Source organism: Helicoverpa armigera, chromosome 9, assembly GCF_030705265.1.
Source record: "Helicoverpa armigera isolate CAAS_96S chromosome 9, ASM3070526v1, whole genome shotgun sequence".
Classification (NCBI taxonomy): Eukaryota; Metazoa; Arthropoda; class Insecta; order Lepidoptera; family Noctuidae; genus Helicoverpa; species Helicoverpa armigera.
The window spans coordinates 1748071-1770988 of record NC_087128.1 but is presented as its reverse complement, the minus strand read 5'-3'; the positions used below and the strand labels follow the sequence as shown (position 1 = coordinate 1770988).

Here is a 22918-nt window from a genome sequence, read left to right as displayed (position 1 = left end):
AATTGTCTACAGATTCAGCAAGTCTTCAAAAATATATTTTTTATTCAGATGATATAAAAAACCCCTTACCATATTACGGCCTAAAGATTTTACCACCCATTCTCAACACCGAAAAAGAACACCCTTAAAATTAATTCCCACCAGCTGTCATTTTGCCGAAAACAAACCGTTAAATTACAAACGGCAGACCTCAGAAGACCTTAAAATTTTGCTCTCAAACATATGTGTACTGTATTAGCAAGTAAAATGACCACCTATTAACTGGAGTCCCCTTCATTAATTTGTAAAATTAATTGTCCAAAATCTGGTTACGTTGGTTCGCGACTAGCCTTGTTTATGTTCGTCGAGATGGCAACCATTGCCTTTTATGGGACACCATGGGATGTCACTGTTTATACTCTTGTGGAATTTGCATTTTTAGGTAGGTTGGTGATTTTTGTTTTGAATATTTTTGGCTTAAACTGCAACAGTTTGGAAGAGAGTCGGTTTTCCTTTTTTCCTTATGTACTTTAACTTTGTTGTGTCATGTAGCTTTCTGTTCCTTTTATTCGTTTAAACAAGCAAACTAAGTCAATAACGATGTCTACACATCGTCTTAACAACCTAAATACCTCAACTGTTGGATATAGGCCTCCCTCAAGTTGGGCGATTAACCCATGGATACCAACCCACTGCGCTGGGAATGCGTGTTGGTGAGCTAATAAGAGTAAAGAAGACCTGCACCTCAAATTAATTTAAGATAAATAAGGGTCGGGGGTCCAATGATGATAGCAACAGCGATTGAATTACAATTAGCATTAGCAATTCGAATTTCATATCGTCTCAAATCTCACCGCAAAATATTTCTTGTTATTATCGTAAAACTCAAAATCAACCCTTGCAATTATAAGTTGTATCTGTTTACAAGTTTATTTAAAACAATAAATGTGGAGTGAAGGGTTGAACCTGCCCCTTCTCGGTCACGCTCATTTACCTCGTAATTATACACGAGCAGATTCCATGTTTTGGAAGAGGTTGCTCACTGAGAGAACCGGGTATGCAGACAAAACGTAACTATATTTTAGTTGTTCGAAGAAAATACGTTAGTAAGCTTTATGTGCCTTTGTGGTTAAGCTGAATCATGTTTTTTTTTAGGTCAGTAGGTAATATAAATAGCATTACAAGGCTACAACCTTGTTCAGTTTTAACTCAAAACTGACAGTTTGAGAACAAAGCTAGAACTAGAAAAAGTGACAAAGTAAAAAAAATCGTCATATTACATTAAATAACTCAATTTCAAATATGTCAGTTCGAATAAAATCAGTTCAAATCCTTTACTATTTTCGTAGGCAATGATTTTATAAACAGTAAACGCAACATACCACGTTCTAATTCACAACAGTCGGGTATTTACCCTTCTTACCAAAGTTTCTAATGTTTTGATTTCTAACGACGGGACACGTCTAATAATTTCTTACTGCCCTCTCTCGACTACATATCTTATAACAACAAGCAAATATCGACCTTATTGCTCACAACATAAGGTTGTTGAAAATGCAATTAATTTGCAAAGATTCGAAGGTATTCGCAAGTTTTATTGAATGGAAAAGTTCCTTTGAAATTGTAAGGAGCAAGGAAATGTTATTAATTAAAATTTAAATTCTCTCGGCTGCAGATTTTGTTCATGAAAAAGTTTTTAAATACTTACTTATATTTCTGCTTCTGGTAGTTGGATGGTTGTAAGGTATAAAAGAAGCTTCGGAAATGAAATGACAAATTAATTTGCAGTTATGTTTTATAGATTTTTACCTACGCTGATTCATCAATACCAGATATATATTTTAAAGACCACAATTATTCTGACTACATCATCCTTGATTCAAACAGCTTACAGTACAAAATTCCATTCTAGACATACAGAGACTTAGCAATCCACCGTGAACAGGTCTTTTCGCACAATGTTTTACCAATACTTAGTCTTCATTACCAAGAAAACTTCACGTCCTTTTCAAACAAAACAGCAGAAGAAGAATAATCTTCTCACATTAAGAAGCAAAGCAAATGGCGGTCTCACCACTGGGGATCATAAACACTAAATATTTGCATTTCCCTTTGAAAATGAAGCTTGTTTGAATAAATTTTAGTCTTGCTTTCTGCAGCTAAGTAGCGAGAATTTGCACGGACAAATCTTTGCAAAGTTAGTATGAAAAGAAGTGATCCTGTGCTGCAGTTGTGTCGAAAACTATGGCGTAGAATATTTTGTTCAATTAAACTTACGTTGCAGAGTGTTAAAATGTTGTACAGAATTTTTAGGTTATAACAATTTGGTGATTGCAGGTTTATTCCTATGATATTTTTGTACACAGTTCTGTTATTACTTTCTGCCATTCCGAAGTTAGCTATAAGTCAAGTCGTCAAAGTTATTTGACGATAAGTTTAATGCACTCTGTCTTCGGAACCACGGGATCGTCGCGTCGCGTCGGTCGAAAGGGTAGCTTTAAAATGCCCCTTCCAATATCTTTGCTATAGGTAAGCATGAGACAATCCTTAACACACTTGTCACCTGTCATCCTCCAATGGGTCATTACCAAAAAAGCTATTTTCCCATAAAACCACGTAATTTTTCGCACTTCCCATCCATGGTTAATTTTCTCTTATGGGGCACTTCATAGGTGCAATAATGTGTATGATAAACGACAGCCATCGCTTATAGGCTTGACCAGCCATTTGTATTGAGGGTCCGAATATTGCCGTGGCTAGATTATGTGCGTTTGTTTCATGGGTTCGGATTATAGGATGGTCATTTGTTCTGTTGGTTGTCTTTTGTTTTGTTATAGAGGCTTGAGGAACAAAAAAAGGCTATGTATTCGGTTCTTGTTTGGAAAACGATTGGCCGATTTCTATAATCTATCTATTGATGGTTTGAATTCTGATATTAGCTCTAATAAGTAACTAGTCGTTTAAACGCGGTTTCACACGGTTGCTGTGGAAGCTTCTGTCCATACCGGGATGAAATAAAACCTATACGTATTATTCGGGAAGAGTGTAGCTTTCCAACAGTGAAAGAATTTTTCAAATCTGCTCAGTAGTTTCGCCTCTAAGGTACAAACAAAAAATGTGTCCTCTTTATTATATTAGTATAGAAGGCGTCTAAATCTCTTCACAATATGTTGTTCAAGACATATTATTTCAACATCGTAAACTTTTAGTTTCAGAGGTCATTGACCTTCTAAAGCCAAGGGTTTGCACGTTGACTGGTGTCTGAATTTTGTCTGTTAGAACAGGTGTACCTACTCAATTCAATTTAGCTCTTTCTTCAAGGCTAGACACTACTGCATTGATGTAATACAAAAGAATACGTGATTTATTTCGTCTGGGCTTTAAGTTGACTATCCCTGACTTTAATTTGACATTTCTTCTCAGAGGTAAGTCAAATAAGAACCTTTGAACCACAATCGAGACAAAGAATTCCAAGATTTAGAACATAATTGGAGAGAAAGAGGAAAATTATTGTTGATTCTCTATAAAAAAAAAAACATCTTCAGTCAGCGGGTCTAACCACGTCCGATAGATATTACTGCAGATACCCGATAAAAAATAGTCTATATAGCTTCCTTTTGATAAATAAGCTACGTAATGCTGAAACAACTATTGAAATCGGTCCAGAAGTTCATGAGACTAGCGCGTTCAAACCAGCAACAAATCATTCAGTTTTAAAGTACAGTATATTCTTCAATTTCGCAACTAAATAAAACTTATCAAACATCGGTATTTAATTATTTTAAGTCTAGCACATTATAATACTAGATCACACATTTCCACATAATAAAAACCAAAGCATTGTCTTTTCTCCTTCCTGAAAAAGAAAACAGTTCACATCTGTCACGCGACCACAGAGACACTATCTTTTCATCCCAGTGACTTTTAAAAAAGAACTTCTTAGAACTATAGAGAAACAGGTGCAGACAACACCGCATAATATAACTAGTATTTATTGATTCTTCTTTACGAACGCACTTTGATGTGGAGCGGAAATAGTGATACGGACGGACGGACGAATTTTATAGGTTTATGTAATGACATTGTACTATAATTGGTGGTGGTGTGAAGGGGTGGTATTCTGGGCTGCGGGATTGTTCGAAAGAGTTACCGCGGCCCTGGTACATAAAAGGCCTACGACGGAACACGACGGTTTTTAGTCAGTAAGAGCCTGACACTCCCTCAACGCTGCTAACCCACAGCGGGAGGGGTCATTTGATGATTTTTGAAGTAGTTTAACAAAAAGGGGGTGGTATTCTAAATGTATAGATGCATTTTAGACATACAATTGTAGCTTTCAGTCTCTTTTAAGATCATCCTATAAGCCCAATTACGGAATTAAATCAATCTGAATCTACATAAGATGTAACGGTTAGTCCGGCCAATTTAGATAGGAACTTAGGTAGGTACATAAATTCACAACAAGCTAAGAAAGGTAATATAACGTTCTGGTATGTACATCATATCTGAACACCATTCAGTATTGAACTAAAACATTCATGCTACACATTTTGTGCCTCATTTTTAAGTTTTCCTTTTTCCTACATAGAATCCATTTTCAAATAATTACATTTTACACAAACTAAAAGCATAGTAAAAGCAGCATAACTAAATTATCGACAAAACAAGAGCAAAACACGTGAATAAAAAATATCGACACCTAATAGTGTTGTGCTGTGTCGATAAATAATTTCGTTAAAAGCTTGGAAGCTGAATCCAATATGGCGCGACCTATATCTAGAATAAGTGAATTTATTCAGACATGAATGTCATCGCTATTTACGGGTATGGAAATTGATTTCGTTATGGGAGTGACATTTAAAGAAGAGCGTCTATAAATCATTTTACCTTGCAATAAGTATGTTTGTATTTATGCATGGCTATTAATACCAACTTAGTCTGAACAAGACAAAGTCGTAAATACACACATATATCATTTTAAAACTTAAAAGTTTTTCAAACTAGGTCTAGTCTAGTCTAAATCTGTTTTAGTCTAGTCTAGTCTAAACCTGTTTTTTTTTTATTTCTCGAAGTAATCTTGGGATCCATAAAAAATTAAACGATATTGCAAAGTTTAAAACAAAAAAAACAAGAGTCAACTTCCCAAATCCTTACTTCAAATGCTACCCGAATCCAACGAAATATTTCAAGTAGGTACCCATCTCAGAACCCTGACGGGACAATATCTATAAATATTCAATGAATCCCTGTAGATCCATAACAGCATTATATTGGTGCTGTATAATTGTTTGTTACAAACGGGCATCTTGATGTGACACGGGAATAAGAAACAATTACATCACTAGACGTGCTTGAGATCGTCAATTGACAAGTAACGCACTGGGTGGGAAAAACGCGGCTATTTTGTGCTGACGAAAAGAAGAAAATCATATTATGAGAAGAAATCATTCAAGACAAAATTGCAGAAGTGTAACTTTTCATAATATATTTTTTGCAATCTGATTTTAAATTACAATAAATATAAATCTGTTACTCTTATGCTATGGTTTATTTAAAAATGTAGGTATACGTCAAAATCGTAATTGTTTTCGGGGCTACCAAACATAATAACAGGCCTGCTTTTAAAAAATCATATGAAACAAGCTGTGCCTATGTATAGTTATCTATGCTACATTTGCGCAGAAGTGATTTATTAGCAAAGAACCAATCCCGAGTGACGGCTATGACGCGATGCACTGCGGGCCAATCACCGCTTTAGCCCGCCCCCGCGCCTCACCTCATACTACAAAAGGGACCCAATAAATTACTTCTGCGCAGCTGAAGGTCAGATCTCAAGATTCGTGCCGATAACTATACTACATATTTTTCTGCTTCTCTGTGTTCTGAGTGTAACTGTGTACATAAAGTATTAAATAAATAATTATCACAATTTCCATTGTTACTGTTTTTATACAAATATTTTATAACGTCGTGTCGATACAAAACGCTGCGTATAATCAACCTAGTGCGTAAACCCCCAGAAGGGTCGGAGAAACATAAAGATCTTGTCTGAAACAAGGGTGTCGGGTCATCTTGTCTCTGTTTAATTGAATCCCTTAACTTTGATTAGCAGGGACATGTTACGATGATTGCTATACTCGATCTCCAGATATGGGGGGTGAAATTAATTTGGGAAGTCAATGAATTATTGGGTAGTTTTCCAAAAAATATTAAGCTGTAAATACCTCTAGTTTTGCTTCATAGTTTACGAAATTGATAGATTTTTACGGAATTTCGTTAACTGTGTTGAAGAAATAATTTGATTGATTTGAAATTTGACATTTGACATGAAATAAATGAATCGTTTAAATCGTTAAATAAATTAATCAAGAATAGCCCTATTTATTTTATACCCAAACCAGGAATAAACCCACAACTTTACGCACTCAATAAAATAATTCACCATACAGAGTAACCATAGTATTATAATATCAAAAACAATGATAAATGTCCAAAGGTGTCACAACTTCGCAATCAAAATATACGACTGCGAATGTGAGGAATGGCATTCTGGAGAACTGCCAAAGAAACTTCCCCATCCACCTGTCATTTAAATTCCAACCTTACATTCTTAAAAACAAAACACAAAACCGCTTGCCGACATTTGGTGCTTAAAACTTTTTGCAGCCAAGAATTGCGAAATCAATTACTGATCAAAATTAGTCTTTATTACCTTGAAATTAGGATGCAAAATTGAAGGGTGTAAATAGGGGAATTTAGAGTTAAATACCTAAAGTAATGCAAGTAAGGCATCCGCCTGAAAGACTCTCTAATTGCATTGGTCACGCGCATTCCTGCGCACGCGGCTGCTTTTGAGCTGCGCGCGCGCCGGCTTCGTGGCTAATTAGAAGAGGGATTGATTCATTTGTATGTTTCCTTGGCGATTTGTCTCGGCTGTTGGATCAGAGGGTAATGACAGGATGCTATTTAATACAGATAACATTTAGAAAGGGATAAAAAGGATATGAATTTGTGGTGACATAAGCATGACAATTCATATTTAGGTTTCTGAAAAAATGACACCAGATTTTTCTATTATCAAAATCTCTGACACTGTGACTTTTCATGATTACTATTTGATCATCATCATCTGCTGAGCCTTTTCACAGCTGTGCTACGGTCGACTTTCAATACAACTGGACTACTATTTGATGCATTTTTTTTTTATTCATTAAAATTGTTAAAATATAATCCCTCTAAGTACAAATGTAAGTCTTATACTCAAAAATCCATACAAAGTTACATCTCACGTAATTCTACAATCAACATTGTCTTCTTAATACTCACAACCCTATTTCAGAATTCCGTTCAGCTACTTACTTACACTGTGTAATAAAACGTAGTCTGTTTGTCTGTCTGTACTCGTACAATGTTACGGTCAGCACGGCAGGATCGGAACTTTAATTAGTATGTAACTATGTAGGTATTGACTTACATTCCTTTGTTTTATTTTAGGACTTATGTCGTCTGTATTTTGACTTCGCTTCATTTTAGGAATTTACAATGTTTGATACGAGTGGTTTAATTTCTTTTCCGTTTTTTACGAATTGAGAAAAACGCGTCAAAAAATCCCTAAACTATGTAGAATTATTTGTTTAAAAAATCTAGTTATTATAACGTTTGTTTCAGTGTTGGTAAATTTGGCTTATTACAGCACATTCCCATAGTTGAAAACATTTTTTTACATAGCAATGTATTCGGCGTTTAAATACTCTCAAAACTACATACATGATCTAACACTCCATTTAAATAACAAAGTTTTCACAGAATCTCTCTATCAGACACTCATTCATATTCCCCTACATATACTCTATTAAGAACTTCTCCAGACATTTTGCAATAAGTGTATTCATCCCTATATATTGTCTGCCTAAATCCTTGTCCAGCCTTTAATCCTAAACTCCGTACATGGAGTATGTTAGGAAAATCTAAACTCATGCTCGATTTCACCAACAAAATAATAGACCGATTTAGGAAAACCTTCGTTTAAAATAAATACAAACTTTATTATTTTGGAATACTAATATAGGTAATAAAGAGGCTCCATATCTCTGTTTGTACCCAAAAGGCTCTCAAACTACTAAACTGATTTCAAAAATTATTTCACAGTGGAGAAGCTAGACTACTCCCGAGTAAAATAGGTTATAGTTTGTCCGGGTATGGGAAGAAGTTCCTCCAGGAAACGTGTCAAACAGATAGTAAACAATAATTAAAATTTTTGCCTAAGAATTTGTTTCCCAGATTTCAAATAAAAAAAATGGACACACCATATACCCGCCTCGAAGCTAAAGAAATTCTCATTTATCGACCGATTAAGTTACCAGCTGTTGGTGACATCGACTCAACACATATACATACATAGGTATATTGTATTGTCTGAGCATTTTGCAGAAGTTGTGCTTACAATCTGAGTTGTAACAATGAGATTTATTGTTTGTACGTGGTTTGAATTAGTTGGCGATCATGTTTTGTAAGTGAGAAGGTTGTTTTGTGATTGTTGCATCTATTCTAGAACCTTCTATATACGATTAACAGTTAGATAATTCAATCAATTCCATTAATGTTAAAGTTACAAACCCATAAAATCTATGTATATTCTATTTTATGACTAAAACATATAAGACAAAACAATGAAAGAATTATTCAAATCTGTGAAGTCGTTTTGGAGAATACTCATGTCAAACAAACGAACAATCAAATCTTTCTTCTTTATAATATTATACATAGATAAACGGATTTATTTCATTTCAACTTTAACACACTAAGTACACTATCACATCTATTTATCATAACCAAAACCCTACCATATTTTCATTCAACAACACCCCACAGCCACCATCCGTACATACGAGTATATTTAATATACCTATCTCTATTTACTATGTCCGCCTGTCCACAGTCTCAGCACAAATCTAAACACAGACAGACTACAAACGAAAGACGCTGTTTGCTAAGACTTGGACCCTGGAGCTTCAGCGCCAAGTTTTACACTCCTAATGGAATCTGCATGTGAAATAAATGTTTTAGTGTTAAAACTAATGGAGACTGCGAAAGTGGAAGTTTGGGGTTAGGTTACAAAGTGTAGGAGGTTTAATTGCGGTTAATTGAGTGGTAATTATGGTATTGTAAGAGCCTTTCTATAGCTAGTTAATGTTATAATTATAAAAGAAGTTATATGTCCGCTTATAATAGCAAAAAAATCGAGATAACGATTCAGCTTATTTCAGAAAGCTGAAAATATCTTAGTATTTATTCACCTGTGAAATAGGATTATGTTAATCAGAAAAATATATTTAATTCAGCAAAAATAAAAAAATAATAATTCTAATTATTTAATTTATGCCTATTTTTCAATTGTTTTGTCATTACGAATCGACATGAATCTTTGGTTCATCCCAATATGATTTCGTAATTTTGAAATCTGGAATAAAGTTTATCTATTGTACACTTTTGGATATTCCCATTTAGAATCAGCTGAATATCAATACATACAAGAAAGAGGTATAAACTATCACAACTATATGCCTGCTTCATCAAAGTATTTTCACGCGCATCAACAAAAACATCCATCTACCTTTGTGCTTCACAAACCCCGGTACATAAAATCTGTTGGGAATTCGTCCGCTGATTGGTTGCGTCAAATTGTACTGTTACACTCGTTTTGTTTTTACCAGCGAATAGCGATTATTATTGGGATTCGCGGATTTTTATGGTGTTGGAAGCCGACTGTGATTTTTGTTTGATTTGCGGTTTTCAATCAATGAGTCGTCGTTTCTGCTGAATGACGTCCACTGCTGGACGATGGCAAAGGTGCTTATTGAGTAAGTACCAAACTATAATAAATATTAACGCTAATTCCTTTAGTGTATGATAAGAAACCTGTGTCCTGTAGAGGGACAAAAATGTATTATGTGTTGTTCATATTCTCAAGCACTTTCCGGACTATAAGCTAAAGTTGTTTGGAGAGAACATACATATATATAAAACATATTTTATTTACTTCTCTTATGTTTTTTTGTGTAGTTATTGATTTTTTTGGCAAAACAGATACTAACTAGCCGTTTTCCCGCGGATTCACCCGCGTCCCGTGGGAACTACTACCCGTACCGGGATAAAATATAGCCTGTATTACACACATAAAATGTTTCCTCTTCATTATATTAGTATAGAATAGGTAAGATCAACAGGACCACAATCGACAAATCGTCTCTTCTCTACTTACAATAAATGTCTGTATCAAAATGGGAATCGAACCCAAACCGCAGACGAACCGCGGCACTAATTGGGTCGTTACAAGTTACTGTAACTGCGGCGAGGTTCGGCAAACGACAAGACGATATAGATGGCGACACTTGCTGTAAGATTATTGTAAAGGACTGTATCTTGCAGTCATATAACCAGATTTTTTGATATTGTGAGCTTAAGGATTCTTCAAGGGATTAGGTACTTACTAATATATTATAACCTATCTACAAGTTCGATTTGAAAAATTCTCATTCTTTCTCGTTCAGTTTTAGATCGCCCATTTTTCAAGGAAGGCTACGTGTATTTTTGTTTCAGCTACGCGGACTACTTCCAACGGAATGTGGGTGAAACTACCTATGGAAGCTGATAGTAAATATCTTAGTCGAAGTCTTTAAAGAACAGTAAATAAGTAGATGAAAAATAATTGATAATATTATAGTTCGAATTTGGGTGCAATCGTTTTGAATAAAGCAAGTTCTGTCTACTTTTCCACTGAACACTCAAAACATTAACCCCTTTGTCCCGAAACATCAGTTTTACCAAAAACGACAAAAAAACAACAACAATACGTGACTAGCACCCTCTATAAACGGAGCATTTTTTCATCCCTTTGACCAGAATAACATCGATATATTGAAATTTCAACTGCAAACATGCTTTAAGAGCACACTGCAAACTTTTAGTCGGCGGATACTTTGTTTGAGCTCATAAATCAGTATGAAGATGAATGGCAGTACGCACATTATAAAGATCAGGTATTTAGCCGGTATCAGACCGACTAACAACCTTGATTGGAATCAAGATTTTCTTTAAAAACAATTGTCTTCTAACTGTAGGCCAACTGTTTAATCTGAAGTGTGTTACTCTTATACAAATATTCCTGACTACGTATTGTAAGCAAACCAGTACCATGTTTAAACAACAGTTCAATATCCCGGCAAACATCAATAAAACTCAGTTAAAATAAGTATTATATCGTTTATTGGCTCATGGCAGCTGAAACGAGCAAAAAACGCATTTTCTGCTGATTTTTTCGGACACCATTTTAATTGAACAATCGATATAGACAGGGATATAGAGTAAGAACTTGAGACAGGACAGTTTATTGTGACCAAATTAAGTAGGTGGTAAAGGAACTGATAGATAGCAGTTATTGTGTTGAAAATATTTCAGGATAGTAGCCTTAGTACTTAGTAAAAAAACTGTTGTGTTGCTGGGGCATTTGTTCTAATATTTCTTCTTCTAGGCTAAAGCACATAGGAAGTGGTGAAGTGCGAGAGTTTTTGGGACTATCTTTTATAAACTTAACATTGCATTAGGTACATTAATTTGATTTGCTTATGCTTTGAACTATTGTTTTTGCAAATAAAAGTTGCGTTGCATTATGTTACTACCTGGCCGGGCTGACACTCGCGTCAAAGAGAACGATTTTTCTTTTTAAGCTAGGGCCTCTTTTGTCATTCTTTGTATCCATATCCATGTAGGCAAAATTAACTAGATACGGAAGTCTCAGATGACATAAGCCTTGTCGCATCTACACAATATAACATTTTAGTCTATGTAGTTAAGCTCGAGATTCCTCGAATCGGCCGCCTATAGGGGAGAGCTTTAATTAATAGAAGCCAAATATTGACGAGTGTCGAGTCGTTAAGGTGAAGTCTGTTGAGCGATGTACTTGTGTAAACGGGTTCAGTATACCGTGATTAGCTATTGTGAGGATAGGTGTTTTATTACTGACGGCTTGTAGTGAGATATTGTGATTTTCCGTGAAGATAATTTAAAGTCCACGAATTTACAATGGCTAAGTGTTTCAGAATATGTTTGTACCTATGTGCAAAAAAATGCAATACAACAGGCAATGTGTGAATATGACTCTAATGAAATCAATTTGAAAATGTTTTCTTTGTTATCTACCAATGTAATAAAAAGGAAACTTTTTTGTTTGCACGTTTAACGCTTCGAAACTACTGACAATGTTTGAAAAATTCTTTCACTGTTGGAAAGCTACATTATTCCCGAGAAATATGGGTTATTTTATATATCTGGGGACGAGCAGAAGTTCCCTGCAAGATGCGTTAAAACAGCTAAGCGGTGCAGTAATGGTATCTAAAATGTTATTTTGTAAAAAGACTAATTCACCGATTCACCAACACACTTTTCATTATACCCATTTATTGATGACAAAAAACCCTTTTCCATCAACTCAGGTAACCATAGCAACCGACACGGTGACATCCCATAATTGTTTCTATCTAACAGCTATATTTAACTGCCGGGTTACCCCTTAGATTGAGTGCAAACGAAAAATTCAATCAATTCTCCTCTCAGTCATAGCTAATCCTTTAAAAGGTTTCAATCAGCCGGCTGTCTATTGTTTCTGAAGATTGAAGATGATTGGAGTACCTTTGTTTATTTTATTGAAAATTTAAGGGGTTTTATTTTAAGTGGTATAAAGATGCAGTTAGATATTTTTGTGTACGAAAAATGGGTTGGAAGATAGCAATTGTTATTTATTTGTTAAATTAAAAATTAAGCCTTTGCTTAGGTAATATTTTATGAAACAAAAGATAGCTGGAGTATAAGTAAGTTGATAGTATGATGAATATCTTCCTGATATTGCGGGGACAGCTAATTTAAGTACATAATGATGACACAAAGATAATCGCTTAACGCACAGCTTAGGTACTATAGGTACTATTGGTACATTAGGTTCAATCATCCTTGATCCCCAAAACTTTTAACCTGGTTTAAAACTATTTACTGATAATTTAAACACAAACAATTAAAAACAAATAAATTTGAAACTAACCTTAATAAGTTTGTTCTGTAACTTGGTGACGGCCATGCGTTCCCTCTGCGTCCTTCTCTTCTCTTCTTCAAGTTGCGCTTCCAACTGCTTGATGCGCTTTTCCAAAAGTTCCTGTAACAACAAGATAAGATGAATTAATAAAATGAAGATATGATTTCTGTTATGCTGGAAAAGATTAGCTACACAATACATAAGAGAGCCTATGCGCTTCTTTTTACTACTATTTCTGTTCTCCTATGATTTTGTTAATGTGTACATAAATTATTGAATTAATAAATGAAAAGACAAAGTATTCCTCGTCATATTGCCTATTGGCATCTTGAGTACATAATCTTAAAGTAAAACATGTATATTTTCTCTTTAGGTAGGTATTGCATGATTTTCTTTGCCAACCAGAAATATTTTATCACGCAAATCCAAATGTTACCATACTACACGTGACTAAATCAACCAGAAACTCGCCCAATTATTTCATACAAAATTCCTACACAGAACTCCTAAACATTCACCGTCAAAATAAAAAAGGCCACTACAGCTACTTAAAAAGCGGTCATTAAAAGGCGCCATTTTGTATTTTTTAATTATTTTTCCCCTGAAGCTCGTAACTTATGGGTATTTTCTTGATTTCGCGCGAAATTAACGATGCGACTATAATTAGGGCGTTTGAGTGGCAATTCTGAGTTTAATGGTGCTTTCCGATTTTAGTGACAATTTATGATGAAAGTTGTGATTTGAAGACTTTGGATGTCATGAGTTTATTTAAGTATGGTCTTTGGGTGAAAAACTCGGAAATGCATTTTTGCTTAATTTTATTGCGTTTCTAGGTAAGTGACGTCGCAATGCGTAGGCTATGTCCTCTTCCTGAAAAGTTACATCTTTTACACTTACGAGGTTTTCACTAGGCCTCGATAAGATAAAATTAATATCTTGTGTATAATGTAAAATATTAATCACGTGTGTATGTAGAATAGAGGTTTTTTATTTTATTACCGACTTTTGTGAATGTTATTTGTAGTTCTCTGTCAAAACAATATGAGATTTTTCACTTCGATCAATATAGTTAGTTAGTTGCATTTTCTAAGAAAGATTACAGCATAACGAAACATACTCAAAATACCTCGAGTGCGGTCACTCTTTTTGAAAAATCCTTCAGACAGTTTACATAATCATCTACAAACACAATTAAAATTAACAAACATCATAATAAAAGTGAACTCATCTATTTAACAAATGCACCCATTAAACGTGTCTAAAGCCTTCTCCGTAGGAAATGGAGCGATCGAGCACAAAGCTAACCGGATGTGACGTCGTTTATCCACTGTCATTAGCCGGAAGCGCCCCCAGCGCCCCCTGCAGGGTAGTATCAGAAATATGCGAAGAATTACATTTATCTAAAGCGAGCGTTATGTAAGGAATTTTGATAATTTTAAAGTTTTGTAGCGATGTTCGTGCGAAATTTTCTGAAAATTATTTAGTAGGATGTTATGAAAGCTTTTGTGTTATGGTAATAAATAATGCTTTGGAAGTTTTGGTGTCAACCTTTTGTTTGTTAATATATTATGAGTTACCTACCTATTTTGTATAATATATCATTTTTCTAGTGACCGAAAGGGTAAGCTTCGACATACTGCAGACTCAACTATTGGCCAAATTACGATGATGGTTGATGGTTATTTTGAAGATTATCGTAAAACCAATCAAACTTTGAAGTGGTTCTAATGACTAACTATTACTACCAAGACTAATTACATTTCTGCTTATCTTAAAAGAACATAACTTTTTTTAAAACAGGTGTTATTGCCTTGACTACATAATATTCATATCCTATAAAAATACCTATTTCATATTTTTTTGTCTATCAACCCCATAGCCACAGAAACTAAAACAATAGGTGTCAATAATCATGAATAGATCGCCATTATCATTCATAACCTGTCACATAAATATGATGAACACAGCCCACTTCCGCACCATCGGCTCATTAGCAAAGGGCACAGGTTTCCGAACGAAATCTCGCGAACAATGCTTCTACCCTTCGATACCAAGATAAATATTAACTTGTCAGACGAAAATGAGCCGTAAGTCGATGAGATAGAGGTAATTAGAATGGCAAATGAGTTTTTTGCGAGACGTTTCAATGAATAAGAACAATGGAAAGTGCGACAGAAATTTTGTGTAGAGTTAGGAAGGGTTAGATAGCGTGACACCCTCTAGATATAGTGCGAAAAGTATTTTTTTGGATTAGTAAAGATTGAAAGAAGACTGAAATTGACCTAAGATACCTCAGGCTAAAAAGTCACCTTAGTCAGTAAGTTAACTAAAATGGATTGTAGTTTCATTAGTATATATTGAGGTATTAGGATTAATATTGAAATTAATACAGTTCTAGCCTGTGAAACCTTGACCATTTTCCTAAAAGCGAAAATCAGAGCTCCAAAATAGATTTTTCGGAAAAATTCTCGCCAAATTCTCTCTTACGTTTGTTAAGTCAATTCCATCTCAAAAATATGCACAACCAGCCAATCTATAAATTTCCCAACTCTTTTAATTTCAGCTGGATGGCGCCACGCAACACGCATGCGCTAATAAATAATAGTTATGTTCCCGAGGGGTGAAATCTTTCGGAATAATCGCAGTATTAATGTCCAACAATATTGGACGTTGATACACATGAACTACTGTCACTTGTTTCTTGTTAATGGATGACTTCATTACAGACTCCTTAGGAGATAGCTTTTGTTTTACATATTTTTATGGGATTCAGTTCGATTCTAGCTCATCATCATCTGCCTAGCCTTTTTCCAACTATGTTGGTGTCAGCTGCCAGTCTAACCAGATGCAGCTGAGTAGCAGTGTTTTCAAGGAGCGGCTGCCTGCCTGACCACCTCAACCTGGTTACCCGGGTAGTTCTATTCCAACTTATTCTGAGATACGCGAGGAATAAATGACTACTAGAAAAAAAACCGTCTTAATGTATCAAAAATGATATTGTCGGGGTGTGCTTAGACTAAAGGAGCATATAACTAGAGCCTTTAGTTTGCCTCTTGGTCTTAATCTATTACATTTTCAGAACAATACATGATAATTTGAGAGTCAAGAGTGTTGCTTCTTTTCAAATGGGTCTATCAGCGAGATCAGCTTTTCAACAAAACAAACTAAGCTTCATAATATTAGTGTAAAAGTACTATCATCCACTGTCCATCGTCCAATAGTGTCGGTCATTAGCCGAGAGTGTCAGGATCAGGTCGGTGTCCAGCTAATCATTCAACAAGATAACATCTTCGAGGGGAGATGTGACTGTATACGGGTACTGTATCCCCTGTAATTGCTCGATAGCAATGATGGAATGCTGTTTTGTTAGTGTATGTATTTAGGTAGAACTCCATTTGCGCCCTAAGTTTACGCGAGAAGTAAATATGATAATTAATAATTTTACAACCTTCGCGGTAGTCTCAGGAACTACAGGAACGATTAGGAAAATTATGAGTTTCAAATACTACCTAAGTAACATCATTTATCTGGGTGCGCGGAGGAGTCTCCACAGGACAGAGGTGAAATCGATAGGGTTATTACTGGATTCACGCAATTCATCGCTGGGTTATATAGAAAAAGTTATCGAGGATGATATATCAATAATTCATTCTCTTCTTGTCTCATATTCCTTCATTTTAAACTTTAGTTGACAGCGGCTCCACCAGCGTCCTATGAGAGCTACATTTTCTGGTCTATTCCAACATAAGAAAGCTATAAAAGTAAAACAAGGCTATTTCAATTAAGCATTGTACATCAATATCTCACAGCCCCCCGTGGGGTTGTCACCGCGCTTGTATCATTTTTCACGTGCTCAATAAATTCGTAGCGCCCCTGTCGAGATGTCAACTTGGAAGAATCGCTCCAACTGTGATTGTACATACTTGTCTTTATTTCTGTACTTTTTGAAGTGAATGTATTTCGATAGCTAGTAAAATATTTGTAATTATTTATGCTTGTGTATAATTTTCTTGGTTACCAAATCTGAAAAACAAGGGCATTAAATTGAACAAATCTTTCATACTATACAGAACAGCTCATTTACCTAGAAAGGCTATAGACTACTTTATCCGGATGCTCAAAGTAGTTCTGCTACAAAACATCGCGACCTACATACCCACTGCAGGCCAAAACTTATATTACATATTCATAGCACATTATTGTCAGAAAAACCAATAAAAATCCATCAAACAATTTCAAATATGTACACAAACCGCTAGATTGTGTTGTCGCTTTTATACCACTCCCCGCAATAGAAGTGTGCCATTGTGCAATTGTGGGCGACTGTCTTACCATTGTCTTGTAGCATTCGTCTACCAGCCTTATTGTATCGCGCTGTCATTATTTATAGGGGTTTTACCTTGTTTTACCATGTAGTAGTAGGTATACGTAATGGATTTTAAAAATGCTATTAGTTAGAAGGATAATTTTGGCAAATTTTAAAAACTGATAAGCAAAAAATTTTTTAAACATCGATGTGAAAAACGCTTTCCTCTGTGTTAAACCTAAAAAAAATATGCCGTGAAAATTACCGAACCTAAAAAGTACATGTAGTTATTACCTACAACTAGACTGAACTAAGAAAATCGATAGAAAAGCGTCGTGTAAATTGTGTAAAAGGTTCCCAATGAAACTTACAATGGCAATGTGGGTAAAACTATCCGAACCTATCATAGATTGACTTTATTCTATTAGAACCAATACCTATAAACCACAATTTTTTTTTTTTTTTTATTTATCATATTTACAATAAATACATGATTATACATTTAAAATAGCAACCAAAAAACCACTAAGGTTTAAACTTGTGCTATCATGAATCCATCTCAAAAGCGAAGGTTTATAAAATGAGGTTTTACAAATATATACTACGTTAATGTCTAACAAAACTTTTTTAGATAAATTAACAAAACAATACTAAATACACAACCAAAACTTCAATACACAACCCAATTTAAACACACACACATACATACATACTGTCACTCATCAGGAGTACACACTCATGTATCTTTGACAAAGCTACCGTGACCGTACTCGAACCCCCGTACCTTTAGACAATAACGCGAGATTAACCCGAACGAATTATACTGAGACCCTATGAAACCTTAGAGTGGTGTGTGGTGCAAAATGTGAGAGATCAGCGATTTCTGCAATAAATGGGTACTTAAAAGTTCTGTTGACTTTGGCAAGTTCTTCGGTGAAATCAATGTTTAGCATTTACATTTAATTTGGGTAATGCTACGGAGTTTGTTCTACTTTTCCTTCATCCCACTATAGTAGCGTGGTGGGCGTTATTCGAGCCGTCTGTGAAGTAAGATTGACCTTTAAACTGCCGATTTGAAGAACAGACTTTTTATCTTATCTTCTTAATCCAAAGTAAAACGTAAAATACACAAACACAACGTAATAATGACAACTAAAGTACACAAAATCCCCTATCGCTCTGACACCCGCTTCCGCGCACGTTCTCGCGACCTCCTATGACATACACCATAACCAACTCACCCTCTTTCATCGATCATTAGCGGACAATGGCTAATCTAACGTGTAGGGCACTTCATCACGTGTCGGAGATCGAGATGATAATTAACGGGAGACACTGAAAGTTTGCTTATTATTCCATAGCAGGGAAGCCCGGGTGACAGTCATTTGTTTCGGAGATTTTGACCTGCTATGACCGACCCTGTATGAAAGTCCTGTTATGAAAGTATTGCTATTTGTTTTGACTTACCCTGCGCAAACTGCAGACTAAAATGTAGGCCGCTAAGTTGCTGGTAGTTGTCCAACAGTTTAGCTAAAGGCAATCGTGAATCCTAGCAAACATTTTAGTTAGCTGATACCTAATTGTTGCAATGTACCTATAAGATCCCGATCTAACTATCTACCGATTAAAAGTTTGGTATTTTGCTCCACTTTCAAGATAAAACTTCTTACTGATTCATTATCATTCATCAGTACGTTCCTTTTTCTGATAACTGAATTTTAAACTACTTTTTTAAATAAAAGCTTTGTTCATCAAAAGTATTCAAGAGATACCGATAAAAATTCTTTACAAAAAATTGCTATCAACTATAGATCACGCTTTACCAGTTCCCAACCGATTAATACAAAGCCTGTAGTTTGTAGCATTTCCTTTTTCCATTCCTTTTTGCACTTTTTCCAACGATTCGTTTCAAAATGGTGTAATCGGTCTGCAGCCGGGCAGGTTTTACATTTCTCTTTGGTCGGCGCTAAATTAAAATTGAGAATAATTACTGCCTTTTAATTGAATAACCAATGTACGAGGTTTGTAGTGGAGGATTTTCTGTTTCGTTTACAGATGGAGTCTGTTTGTTAGAGGACTTTACTTAACATCTACGCTTAGGACATACAGCTATAAAGCTGGAGTTTGTTTGCTTGAACGTACTTAGTTATCTCAGGAACTATAGGTGCGATCTGAATTTTTTTTCAGTGTTAGATAGCTTATTTATCGAGGTAGGCTACAGAGTACTTTTTACCCAGATACGCGTAATACTTTGTATGGAACGCGGGTAAAACCACGGCCTAGTAATGGATAAATTTGAATAAAATAGTAAAATTAACGTACTTTCAAGATTATGTGCATCAAGGACAATAATTCCACGTCTATCTACATATTATTAGAATACCCCTAAGACACAGAAAACCTATTAAAACTCAACAAACACTAAATCAAAGCCCTTAATTGCCCACTAATGACACATCACATCTCTATACAATTATCAATTACCATCACAATAAGACCCTAGCCTCGTAAATCTACGACCACTTAGAAAAGGTTTCGCGTTTTTCAGTTATTTTTATTTTATTTTTAATTCTGAAGAGCCCTTTGTCCGGGAGCTATTCGTCTGTCGTCGACTGATTGATGGCCTATCCTTGTGGACCTTCGAAGACAATTTAAGACCTCAATGTTGTTGATGCGTTGTTTTTATTTAATTGAAGAGTACTTTGGTTTGAAGAAATCTAATAATCATTTGAGAATTTTTTAGGTGGATGCCTATAGGAACTTTTATACAAGCTACCTTCATGAACATGTATATTAAGTTTCGTTACTCTGATATTGCGTACATTCGGCAGGCATACAATCGATATATTTCAGAAATCAATAAAAACTAAACTGGCTATATATCTGCCTATTTGTCCAGGTTTCATGCCAGAACTACTGAACTGATACAAGTCACCCATCCATAAAACACAGGTTTTATAATCTGAATGACATCACTCTCGATAACGTTTGTAATTAATACGTATAAACATATTGTAAGTAAATATTGATTAATCCATTTTATAAACTTCATTGTGACCTACGATACTTATATGTAATTGTTTAAGTCAGTAAATTGTACGTTAATATGAAAGCTACATGAAACAAAGCTAGTAATATGATATTTTTATCACGGTTTTTATGCAGAAGTAGGTACAGATATTAAGAAGGATCCTAAGTATTTATAATTTCCTTTAATTTAGTATCCTGTTTATTTCCCAAATAACGTTTGGAAGTGTGTAGTTATCTAATTCGCGTAGATCGTTATAAGTGAGCGTCATTACAATCGTTTAACCTAAATTGGTGTCATTGTCGTGTGTCTGATGTTCCCCTTATTAATAACAAGTGATCGTGTGGAGGGGGTTTTACGTTACAATGTTTTGTGTTGTAGATAGTCTTTTAGGAAGATGATTTGTATGAATAGTGAATTTTATAAGTGCAGAAGCTCGAGGGCTATCAGCATGAGGTTAAGCAACGCATGGTGCTGTCGCTCCGTGGATGGGTAAACATCTATGACTAGGAGTTCCTCCGTGTTTCGGAGGGCAATTAAAATTGTATTGTAATTTCTATATGATTGGCAGTAGTTAAGTGTAGGTCAAAACCAGAAAGTCTGACAAACCAGTCATACTGGCCTGCTTAAAAAGTAAGTAAGTATTTACTAAGTACGTAGTTATTGGTGAAGTTTGAAGTTTCTATCTCATACCAAGGTTCTTATTCCAAATTCAGGTTCTTATGAACCATCTTCTACTGAACTAGGTTCCAAGCTCCAAGGAGCACATCCAACGAATAAGAACCAGCAAGAAACTCCAAACCCCCAACTAGCTTCCAAAGTACAACCACTTCACACATTTCAACATCTGGTTCACAAAACAGACTACCTCACATATCTCCATTTGTATACTAAATCCTAAAGCACAGACAATAGCAAAAACAGAGGTACCTGACGCGTCCATTTATCTTTAGGCTACGCCACGGCACCGCCATGGCCCCGCTCACAGGTGTGCTGACGTCACGAACAAATGTTCAGCTATCACGCGGTCGAGATGCGGAGCGATCTTACGAGAGAACGTTACATAGCGTGGCGGTTGATAAATATGTTTTTTTTTTCTGTTGGTGAGTGTGTTTTGTTTTTGTATTAAATCAAGCATAGGTTGTTTAACAACAGACAGTAAAGTATTAAGACAAATACTAGGTAAGGTACCTATGCACAATCATACAATCATTCACACTATGTACACCAGTCTAACCAAGGGGTATTGGGTTGCCCGGGTAACTGGGTTGAGGAGGTCAGATAGGCAGTCGCTCCTTGTAAAGCACTGGTACCCAGCTGCATCCGGTTAAACTAGAAGCCGACCCCAACATAGCTGGGAAAAAGGCTTGGATAATGATGTTTATACAATCGTTCGGTTTTAAGTACTGCTTATTACCACATTTACTACCTCTACTATCTTCATTTTCACTGAATAACATAAAAAATCTTTTATTATACTTTTACATACCTAGTAAAAATGAAACACAAACCTTGATATAATGTCCATTATTGCTGTAACTATTTTGAGAAGAATTATAATTGTTATAGTACATCACATTCACAATAATACACTAGTCAACAACACACAATCACGAACACTTTTCTTTCAGGAACACACAAAATAAAATCTACAACAAATCTGCTACAAACTAACACTATAATTTAATGAATATACTCAAAAACACGCCAATGCACACTATTACCTATTACTATATACCTCTATTATTATTGAATAACACTAAAACAAAACACAAACACTTTCTCAGAACGAATTTGAACTATAACCGCAGCTGCGCGCGAGTTGAACAATTGTAGAGGTACTACAATGGTCAATTGACGATGCGCACGAGACGGTTGTGTATCAACTGAACCACCTTATGGTACAAGCTCTCAATTAATGTGTACAGATTAGTTTTGGTGAACAAAAAATGTGTGATATTTTGTTATATGTTTCCTTCAATATTACCTATGCTTAGTAATAAATAATTAAGTTGTTGTCTATTTGTGTGTAATGGAAAACTAATCTCTGAAACTACTTAATGGCAATAGAAATATATTCTTATATAACAACTAAAGGTAGGACTAAGTACCTACACATATTTTTGTGAAGTGGTATAAGGTAGACTAAATAGATGAGTAGATCCCATATTTATTTAAGTACACAAGATATTTCAAATCAAGTGACGCCGCGAACAAAAGTTACTATAGTTCGTGAGTTAAAAAAATAACTTGTTTCTCATTGATAATGGCCTTGGAAGCGATCGGTTTATTTATAAACAGCAGATAATTATAACTTTTAAACTATCACACGGCGTAACATGAAAGATCTAACTTTGAGATAAGTAACCTGCTAAATGAATTATTCGGTCTTTGGCTTGGCGCTTGAATAATTTCTATCGAGCCTATTATTTACTCTACATCTTATAGTAATAGAATAAAGACGAAAAGGATGTTTACTTGTTAGGAACTTAAAAGCCTCCAGAACTTCTGACCCATTTGA

General features: G+C 35.2%; 1 protein-coding gene across 5 annotated transcripts in view; it reads right to left on the bottom strand.

The window, feature by feature from the left end:
- The window catches only part of LOC110372723 (uncharacterized protein), a 386544-nt gene that overhangs the window by 201041 nt on the left and 162585 nt on the right, over window positions 1-22918 (bottom strand). For 4 of the 5 annotated variants that reach the window (XM_049839203.2, XM_049839202.2, XM_049839204.2 and 1 more), the window contains exon 3: window positions 13073-13183. In XM_049839203.2, coding sequence (XP_049695160.2) covers window positions 13073-13183 — 111 coding nt within the window. Of the gene's footprint in view, window positions 1-13072; window positions 13184-21908; window positions 21987-22918 lie in introns of those variants that run through there. The other variant, XM_049839206.2, reaches the window with a different exon arrangement.